Source organism: Phocoena phocoena, chromosome 14, assembly GCF_963924675.1.
Source record: "Phocoena phocoena chromosome 14, mPhoPho1.1, whole genome shotgun sequence".
Taxonomy (NCBI): domain Eukaryota; kingdom Metazoa; phylum Chordata; class Mammalia; order Artiodactyla; family Phocoenidae; genus Phocoena; species Phocoena phocoena.
Genome location: NC_089232.1, coordinates 32,196,549 through 32,207,078, shown reverse-complemented (window position 1 = coordinate 32,207,078; position 10,530 = coordinate 32,196,549). Strand labels below are relative to the sequence as shown.

Here is a 10,530-nt window from a genome sequence, read left to right as displayed (position 1 = left end):
CCTTGTTGACAAGATGACACGTGTCAAGTCAGTGGGGTTTTCTCAGGGCTCATGCTCTCAACTTCCACAGAATGTAGCACTGTTGATGCTTCTTCATTCAAGAAGCTCTTCTCTGCTTGACTGCCAGATTATCACTCAGACACATCCACGTGCATGGTTAATTTGCCCTTGTGTTTCTTCAACCCCAGAAATGTCTATCCATAGCCCAGGCATCGTTTATAGTGTTCTTCCACTGACCTGAGTTTGAGAGGCAGAGGAATTCCTTCCAAACCCCATTTGGCTTTCTCTGGGGAACTTGGGAAGGCCAGTCAATCTCCTCCAGGAAACAGGAGTCCTTGGAAGAGATTAGAATCAACCTCAGCCCAGTCAGAGCACTGAGCATTCCCTCGAGATGATGATAACCTTTGCATAAAGGAATATTGATACTTGAACATCTCTGAGCTGTGAACTTAATCTGGGACATGCTAACAGGAACCCATTGGAGACTCTTCCCAAGTTCTCCTCCAACCTCAAGTGACTGATCCACCTCTCCATTTCCCTACATGCACTAATTATAAGTCTGTTACATCCTCACAACCAAAGGAAAATATTGCCAGTTTGAAGAACCTGAACATGTCTCCTCTTGTGGACCTGCTGAGTGGATACCATAGTGGTATCATACCAGGCACTTCATTTATCCTGTTATAGACTCTGGACACCTTTGTTCTACTTCAACATTCTCTGAGAATAATCATATCTCCATAGCTCAATATCAAGTTCACTTCATGGGCATATTTGGAGGACATCTCTCCATAGTGAGTGAGGCTGGCACAACACCCTCTAATTGGAAGGTGCACCTGGAATGGATTTCTCTGGGCTAGAGAGAGAGTGAGAGAGAAGGGTAGAGTCACTTTTAAGATCTAGAAATGGTCAACATGTATTAACAGACCTCTATCTAGAATATTGAAAGAAAGGCAGAGACAACTTGGTCATTCAAGCACCTGAATCCCTCTAACTACCTTTCTGTCTTCTAAAGCATCATCTTTGTTCCAAGGGAGAAGCTTCCACTTTCTCCCCTTTTCCATAACTTTGTTTCATACTGAATTTCCTTCCTCCCTGAGAATTCCCTCACCTATCTTTAATAATGGTGTCTCTAACTTTGAAGAGTTCTATCAGGACTCTTCTGATCCCCTGCCAGACTAACTTTCTAAACTATAAACGTCTAAATACATTACCCTGTCAACCAAACTCGAAAGGACCAAAGAGGTCCCTAGAGCATGAGGATGAGAGAAGACATTCATAAACTTCCCCCAAATCCCTTTCCAGTTCAAGCCCTTTCCTATTCTTTGCCAATCCTGTCACCCACAAATGTTCTCTCCATTATGTTTTTCGTTTTATTTCCTTTTTTTTTTAAAGATTTTTTTGATGTGGACCATTTTTAACGTCTTTATTGATTTTGTTACAATATTGCCTCTGTTTTATGTTTTGTTTTTTTGGCCACAAGGCAAATGGGATCTTAGCTCCCTGACCAGGGATCAAACCAGCATCCCCTGCACTGGAAGGCAAAGTCCCAAACACTGGACTGCCAGGGAAGTCCCTTCGTTATGTTTTTCCATCTTGTATTCCTTTCCTCTCCTAATCAGTTTCCCCTAGATTTTCTGCTTTCATCTACCCACTTAATTTCTGTAGATTTTCCTCACCTTCATTCTCATTATAGAGCTGCAGTGAGACCAGGGTGGGTTTTCAATCCTTTGGGGAGGGAAAGGGTATGAGAAAAGAAGACTTGGACAAGTTAGAGTATTTTAATCTCCCCCAAATTATTTTTTTCTGAGAGTAGTTATTAGTAGGTATTTTTTAAAAAGAACAGTTTCCTGGTCAAATAAGCCTGGGAAATATGGTTAGACATTTTTCTCCAAAAGATATCCTAAAGATATCCTAAAGATAGCCTGAAATTTTTAACATGGTAATGGGCATTTATTAGTTGTCTATGATTGCATAACAAGCTGCCCTCAAAATTAGAGGCTTAGAACACAAATACACATTCATTCTCTCATAATTTCTGTGGGACAGGAATCTGGGATTGGCTTGGCTGAGTGGTTCCGGCTTGGAGTTTCTCATATGGTTGCAGTCAAGATGTTGACCAGGACTGCTGTCATCTGAAGGCTTGACTGGGGCTGGAGGATCCACCTCCAAGAAGGGCCACTCACACGGCGGGCAGATTGATGCTGGCTTTCAGCAGGGGATCTCAGTTTCCTACTACATGGGCTCCTCCATAGGGCTGCTTGAGCAACCTCATGACATGGCATTGGGCTCCCCAGAGAAAGTGGTCCAAGAGAGCAAGGAGGAAACTACAATATCTTTCTTTTATTTATTGAAATATAGTTGATTTATAATGTTGTAATTGTTTTAGGTTTACAGCAAAGTCATTCATATCTATCTGTCTATCATCTATCTATTCTTTCTCAGATTCTTTCCCATTATAGCTTATTACAAGATATTGAATATAGTTCCCTGTGCTATAATAGGACCTTGTTGTTTACCTATTTTGTATATAGTAGTGTATATATGTTAATCACAAACTCCTAATTTATCACCCCCCCCAAACACACTTTCCCCTTTGGTACCCATAATTTTGTTTTATATGTCTGTGAGTCTGTTTTTGTTTTGTAAATAAGTTCATTTGTATTTTTTTAGATTCCACATATGATATTTGTCTTTCTCTGACTTACCTCATTTAGTATGATAATCTCTAAGTCTATCCATGTTGCTGCAAATGACATTATTTCATTATTTTTTATGGCTCAGTGATAGTCCATTTACACATCTTCTTTATCCATTCATCTGTCGATGGACTTTGAGGTTGCTTCCATGTCTTGGCTATTGTAAATAGTGCTGTTATGAACATTGGGGTCATACAGCTCAATATCAGAAAAACAAACAACCCAGTCAAAAAACAGGCAGAAGACCTAAATAGACATTTCTCCAAAGAAGACGTACAGCTGGCCAACAGGCACATGAAAAAAATGCTCAACATCACTAACTATTAAAGAAATGCAAATCAAAACTACAATGAGGTATCACCTCACACTGGTCAGAATGGCCATGATTAAAAAGCTTACATATAATAAATGCTGGAGAGGGTGTGGAGAAAAGGAAACCCTCCTACACTGTTGGTGGGAATGTAAATTGGTGTAGCCACTATGGAGAACAGTATGGAAGTTCCTTAAAAAACTAAAAATAAAGTTACCATATGATCCAGCAATCCCACTCCTGAGCATACATCTGGAGAAAATTCTAATTCAAAAAGATAAATGCCAGTATCTTTTATGACCTAGTCTCAGAAGTCGCACACCATCATTTCCGCAGTATCTTATTAATTACACACAGATCAGTCTCATTCAGTGTGGGAGGGGAGGTGTGAATACCAGGAGATGAGGAATATTAGGGATCATTTGGGAGGCAAGCTGGTGCAATGCATTATGAATCTCCAAAACTTAGAGACTCTCAAGCAGAGGGGAAGATGAGTGTCTGGAGAAATAATCCTGAAAAATGGAGCAAGAGTGTGTATTGAGGATTCCCAGAATGGAAGACGTATGAAGCTAAAACTGAGTTCTGGCTGGGAACGGGGGCCCAGAGCCCACTCTAAAGAGGATCCCTCACTGCAGAAACGCTTGCACAGGGCTTCCCTGCCAGTCCCAAACTTCTTGGAAGGTTCACCCTCTTGTAAGCTGTTTACTTCCTCTGTCCTAAATCAAAGATTGGGTGAAAAAAAGTCGAAGTTCACAGGCTGAAAAGAACTTATCACAGAATCTCTAAACTCTGGAGATGAAGACAATCGCTATAGCATACTCAGCTATTCCAGGCAGGAACAGCTTTCTGTGTGGGACTGTTTTTGCTTTCAGCCACATGACCGCATCCCAACAGTCTCTTTTATGATCTGCGCTAAGTGTATAGTAAGGTCACTTGGATGATTCAGATCACAAAGGCCCGTTCTTCTCTGCTCATTTGCCCAGTGTCTTGTTTGCAAAGGTCCCAGCCTGGGGTCGGAGCCACAGTGCTTGGAGTAAGTTCTCATCAAACGTTTACAGTGACCTTATTAGCGGACGTAGGACAGGAAAGGAAAGGACAAGGATAAAAAGGCTAGCGAGTGAGAAAGAAGTAGAAATGGGGAAGAGGTAATGCAGAATGAAAGGGAAGATGCGTGAGAAAACGGAAGGAATAAGAAAACGGGCACACCCACGCTCCCTTGAACGCGGAAGAGTGCTTTGCCGTCCTTGGCCACAAGGTGGCACCCTTTGAACTTTCTTCCCGCATCAAAATAAGAAAGGGGGGTGGGTAGAGAGGAGGGAGAAAGGGCAAAGCACTCCCCCAATCAAGAACAATTTGAAAACCCACCCCATAATATTTAAAATCTGGGACAAAGAACCATCAGCACGGAACTGCTTCAATTTCAAAACCTCAGCGCTGCCTCCGGAGCGGCCTGCCGGCCCGAGTCAAAAACAACCCCTTTAAAAAAGCGGACTACAGCGTTGGGATTCTTGAAACCTGAAACCTAGAAACAGAATCTTAGCGGAAACCAGAAGGAAAACCTTGAACTCCTCCAGACAATTGCTTCCGGGGAGTTTCGGGAGAGCGAGGGGGAATAAAAGGCCCGAGAGGAGAGCCCCTCGGATGGCGCGCCCTTGAGGGTCCTGGCGAGTTCGAGGAGTGTGGGAAGGAGAGGACCCTACCCTCTCCCTGGGCTGCAGGTCATGGCCACCGTGGAGCAGAAAGCCCTGGGCATTGGCTTCAAGTGTCTCTCTTTGGCCACTTTTGTGCTCATCTGCGCCGGGCAAGGGGGACGCAGGGAGGAAGGGGGTCCAGCCTGCTACGGGGGATTTGACCTGTACTTCATTTTGGACAAGTAAGTGCCCTGAGTTTTCCACCCTAGTTTAAGCTGGTGATGCTTGCTCCCCGGGCTAGGCTCCTTGGCAGTGTGGCTTTGGGACAGGCACGCATCTCCAGGGACCAAGAGGGGCCGCGGGAGGCGGCGGTGCGCCCAGCGCTGCGCCTTTGTGGACGGGGCGCGCCTCCCCCTCCCTCGCCGCTGCCCGAGCCGGCGGGGCAGGCGTCGCTGCTTGTTCTCGGGACAAATTCTTTTCTACCTTGCTTTCTCTTGACCGAGGCGCGTGAGTCTGAGGATGGGAGTGTAAGGATACTGTCGACCTACTACGTTTCCGTGAACCCTTTCCATTTGCTTTAGAAACCTTGGTGAGAAAAGCTTGCTTACGAGAGGCGAACTTTCAGGCATGTGTAAAGTAAGAGGCGTGGGCTTTTAAAAGTCAATCGTCTCTTGTTTAAAAACTGTCCTACATATTGCTTTATCTTTGTTCCTAATGATAGAATGTAGGCTGACTTGGAAGTTAGTGAAAATACAAGGCGGATTTCTCCACCCCGGCACCATTGAGTTTGAGGCTGGGGAGTTCTTTGTCGTGGGGACGTCCTGTGCCTTGCAGGGTGTTGAGCATCCCTGGCCTCTACCCACTAGATGCCGGTACTACCCCCCTCCAGAATCTCCCCTGCACCCCTGCCCCCCATCCCGCGCTGCCTCCACCGTCTCTCCACGGTGACAAGCAAAAATGTCTCTAGAAGTTGCCAAAAGTCCCCTGCGGGTATATTCCTCCTCCCTCTCGGCTTGAGAAACCCTGATGTAGGCGAATTCAAGTTCTTGGCGATTTGACTCGTGGGCTACCAGGGTGGTGGAGGAGCCCTGGTTTCCTTGCGAAAATGGATGAGGCTTCAGGACTGCTCAAGGGAGAGCTGAACTCTGACCAATCCCCCTTAGATTTGCCAAGCCACAGTCATTCAAGGAAGTTTCATGCTATCTACTAAAAAGCAGCTTTAACAATAAAAAGCCCCTCAGAGGAGATCCGTGCTAACACTGGTGTGCTCCCCACTGCCAGGACGGGCGCTTGCTGTTACAGTGGTGGGGAGATTAATTTCACAGACTGGAAAGTATTTGCGAGTTGGAAAAAGAGTCCTGCAAAATAAGCTGGCCAGCTAGACACCAAATGTGCTTTGCAGTTGCCCCTGGAGTTTGAATTTTTCCGTAAAGGCTGTTTTGAACTCCAGATTCTTTGGATGAAAAGGGAGATCTCTTTCTTGGAGATTTATGAGAAGGTGGATACTGAAAATATACTTCAATGCTAAGAAATGGAATGTCTTTTGTTACTTCTAGAGCCTGGGAGCACCAGCTCACAGATTCAGAGACTGTGTCTGAAAACAGTGATGCCTATCATTGTTCTTTAAAAAAAAGAGAAAAAGAAAAAGAAAGCCAGTTCAGAAGAACATAGAGGCAGATTTGAAAAAAAGGACAGAATCACCATGTCTCTGAATGGAATAACTCCACACTGTAGAGATATCAACTCTTTCCAAATTAATTTATAAAATGAATTAAACTTTAAAATCAGAGTTCTGAAAAAACTTATTTTGGTGGTGAGAGGAATTTAGCAAAATGATTCTAGGTTTATCTTAGAGGGGAAAAAAAAACGTAATAAGAGCTAAAACATTTTGGGAAAAGAATAATGAAGAAATACTTATACCTCCAAATATTAAAATGTATTGTGAGGCAAATTAATTAAAGAACAGGATGGTAAAGGCCAAAAAATAGGTATACATAATAGAAAATCTAGAAATAGATCCAAGGACATGTACTTCCATTTAGTGGAAGTTCAAATCAGTGGAGAACGAATTCATTATTTTTAAAAATGGTTTTTGAACAAATGGTTGGTAACATGGGAAAAGAAAAAGGTTAGATTTATACTTTACCCCACACACAAAAATAAATTCCAAGAGGTTTGCAAATTTAAATGTTAAACATTTCATTTTAAAAAGGAAGTGTTGAAAGAATTAGAAGAAAATGTAGATGAGTATTACTGTAATCTTAGATTTAGAGCTTTAAAAACAGAGTAGAAACAATAAAGAAAACTACAAAAAGATTTAAATATATTAAAATCTTACATGTCTATAAACGAAAAATGCCATAAATAAAAGATAACAAGTTACAAAAACTTTTGCAACATAAATTCACCTCTGTAGAGTAACCTTAATATATAATAAGCAGTTTTAAAAAGATCATCTCAATAGAAAACAGGCTTACTATATAAATAATTCACACACAAAAAATGAAAGTCAATAAACAAAAAAGTTCAACTTCCCTAGTAATCAAATAAATGGAAAAATCAAACAAGATGTACTTTTTATTAAGTTGGCAGAGATTTTTAAAGAATTATAATATTCAGTATTGCCCAACTTGTGGGAGGGAGGGCCATTGTCATATCTTACTAACGAAAATATAAATTTGTTTGGTCTTTCTAGACTTGTGCTGTCCAGTAGAACTTTCTGTGTTGATGGAATGTTCTCTATCTGTGCTTTCCGGTATGGTAGCCACTAGTCCTATGTGGCTATTGACACCTGAATTGTTCCTAGTGGGACTGAAGAAAGGAACTTTCGATTTTATTTAAGTTTAATTAATTTAAATTTAAATAGCCACATGTGGCTACTGTATTGGGTAGCACAGACAAGAAGATAATTTGGCAACCTGTATCAAAGGAAAAATCCAAGATAGTCAGAAAGAAGTGCCTATGTGTATGTTCATGGCAGTGCTGTTTGTGATAATAAAGCTGAAAATTACCTAAATGTCTAACAACAGAGGATTTAATAAGACATGATACACACATGATATTGAGTACGCGTGTTATGCATGCTTGTAAGACATTTTTATTATTTATTTATTATTTTTTTTTTGCGGTACGCGGGCCTCCCACTGTTGTGGCCTCTCCCGTTGTGGAGCACAGGCTCCGGACGCGCAGGCGCAGCGGCCATGGCTCACGGGCCCAGCCGCTCCGCGGCATGTGGGATCTTCCCGGACCGGGGCGCGAACCCGCGTCCCCTGCATCGGCAGGCGGACTCTCAACCACTGCGCCAGCAGGGAAGCCCTGTAAGATATTTTTAGGAGAAATACTTAATGCTCATAATATACTCTTAGGTGAAAATACAGTTACCAGACATTATACACTATGATTCTACCTTTCTAAAAATATAAACACACACATGTATATGTCTCTATTTACCCAATATGTAGTAGTATCTGTCTGTAGAAAGTAGGATTTTTAAATTCTTTTTTTACACTTTTCTGAATCTTCACATTTTTCTGCAAAGAACATATATTACTTTTATATTCAACCAAAATAAGTTATCCTGAGTTTTTAAAATTTATTTATTTATTCATTTATTTAATTTTTGGCTGCATTGGGTCTTTGCTGCTGCATGCGGGTTTTCTCTAGCTGCTGAGAGCAGGGGCTACTCTTGGTTGCGGTGGGCAGGCTTCTCATTGCAGGGGCTTCTCTTGTTGCAGAGCACTGGCTTCTAGGTGCACGGGCTTCAGTAGTTGTGGCACATGAGCTTCAGTAGTTGTGGCACATGGGCTTCAGTAGTTGTGGCTCGCGGGCTCTAGAGCGCAGGCTCAGTAGTTGTGGCGCACGGGCTTAGTTGCTCCGTGGCATGTGGGATCTTCCTGGACCAGGGCTCGAACCCATGTCCCCTACATTGGCAGGTGGGTTCTAACCACTGCACCATCAGGGAAGTCCTGTCCTGAGTTTTTAAAAACTCACTTCAAGTGTGAGGAGGCTGTCTAACCAGCCTGCTGAGCTCCAAGTCCCTCATGATGATAGAGGATGCTGCCTCTTTCATGTTTAATCCTGGAGTACATTTCTAAATGCACCATAGGATCCTTGGCAATATGTTGGGGACCCAAAAATGTTCCAGGAAAAAAATGGTGGGGACACCTTTACAAGTACCTACCTTTACATGGAGGTGGACTCCTCTGACTTCCTTTGGTTGTCCTATTGCTTGAAGAGAGGGACATTTTTGTGCTGAATGAGAAACTTGCTAGAGCTTGGTGTGATAAGCGTGTGTACCTCCAGCTTGCCATCTCGAGTCAGGCTAATTTATGGGATTGTGGAGCCCAGAGCTGGGGGATGGACCAAAAGGCAGTGATAGCAAACAGTCCCCTGGCTGGTCCCTAAAGACATGGTCTTCCGTCCTAGAAAGAATCTCCCCAAACAGTGCTGTCCAGCACCCAACTGTCGCAGCGTGCAAAGGGAAAGAATTCTGATGCGTTTTTTCCTTGGGCTTCTAAGGTCCTCTGGCCATCAACACACTGTCTACAGGCTGAAACCAACAGCTCACAAGGCACTGAATTCACCGTTCTTCTCCCAACCCCTCAACTCCCTTTTTTCCCAGCGAATGGTTCTCTTCTTTTCTGTGACATTAAATCTCAGCTTATTTCAGCTTTAAGCAGGATGTGTCTCTGGCCAAGAAGAAACCCAGATTATACATTTAATGGAACGTCATGTTTTCTCAACCAGAAGCAAAGACTTCATAATGATAACCTAGACTACCACAGCAACACAATAGGGCATTATTAGTGGCTTTGGCGACGGGGCTGGCGGACTGGGCTTCACAAGGCTTTATATGATGGAATTTCATGTTCATTCGAGCATGCTTTTCTGGTTACAGTCAGGAAAAGTAGACTGCTGGGAATTCAATCAGGGATTTGAAAAGTCAGATTTAGAAGGGCTCTGTCCAGAGGAAAACACTCAAGGAGCAGCTGGCCTTCTTAAGTCTTCCAGGGGGTCCTCTAAGATTAATGCACCCAGTTGACCAACCGCCAGACATGAATGTACCTTTCCCCTCTTGCAAGGCTCTTCTGTTATTACACTAGATATTTATGTATCACACATTGGTCTATTTTATGGAGAGCTATTAGTCACCTAAATGGAAAAAGTGGATTCTCCATCTTGAGTCTGGGGAAGTGCTGGCTGTATTCATGTGTGCCCTACAGACTTCAAAAATAGAATGGTGGGATGGGGCAGGAGTGGAGGAGATGGTGTGCTGGAGGATGGCAGTAAGCCCTGAATAGTTGAGTTCTAGGACTTCCCAAAGCCACAGCCTGTCACCCAATAAATCCTTCCATCTGCAGAGGCCCTCTACAGGCTTACCGTGTGTTGCTTCCCCATTAGACCCCCCAGCTCCTTCCTCCATGACTTCCTTTTTGTTCAACACCAATTTTCTCTTTCTCTTTTCCCCATACAAGGGGATCCTGTCTTGCCATTCACCCAGATCCACCCCAGCATCCACAATTGGATGGTCACATGTGGTGATGATCTGTAGGGCCATTCCTATGTGTTATACTCCAGGGACATGGTCATTAAGCAGATTTTTATAACGTTAGACTGGGAACCTCACCACCTTCTGGGTTCCCAAATATTAACTTTCAAAAGAAATCTTTAGAGTCGAAACTAAAGTCTCCCAGCACTTACACCATCTCGCAAATGTCCCATAGACAACCTTGCTTGGTTGCTAGGGCAAGTGCTACTGTCTCTAATTTACAGATGAGAAAACTGTTCAATCTTTGTTAGCCCACCGGATTAAGTGACCTGCGGAAGGACCTAGGATTAGATAATGACAGAGCTGGGACGATGTCTGCTGCTGACTCTCAGCCCAGCTCTT

General features: G+C 43.2%; 1 protein-coding gene across 1 annotated transcript in view; it reads left to right on the top strand.

Annotated features, from left to right (window-relative positions):
* Positions 1 to 4,401: 4,401 nt before the first annotated feature.
* ANTXR1 (ANTXR cell adhesion molecule 1) overlaps positions 4,402 to 10,530 on the top strand; it is a 240,802-nt gene continuing 234,673 nt past the window's right edge. Inside the window, exon 1 of the mRNA XM_065890773.1 lies at positions 4,402 to 4,882. Coding sequence (XP_065746845.1) covers positions 4,731 to 4,882 — 152 coding nt within the window. The 5' untranslated portion in view covers positions 4,402 to 4,730. The remainder of the gene's footprint in view (positions 4,883 to 10,530) is intronic.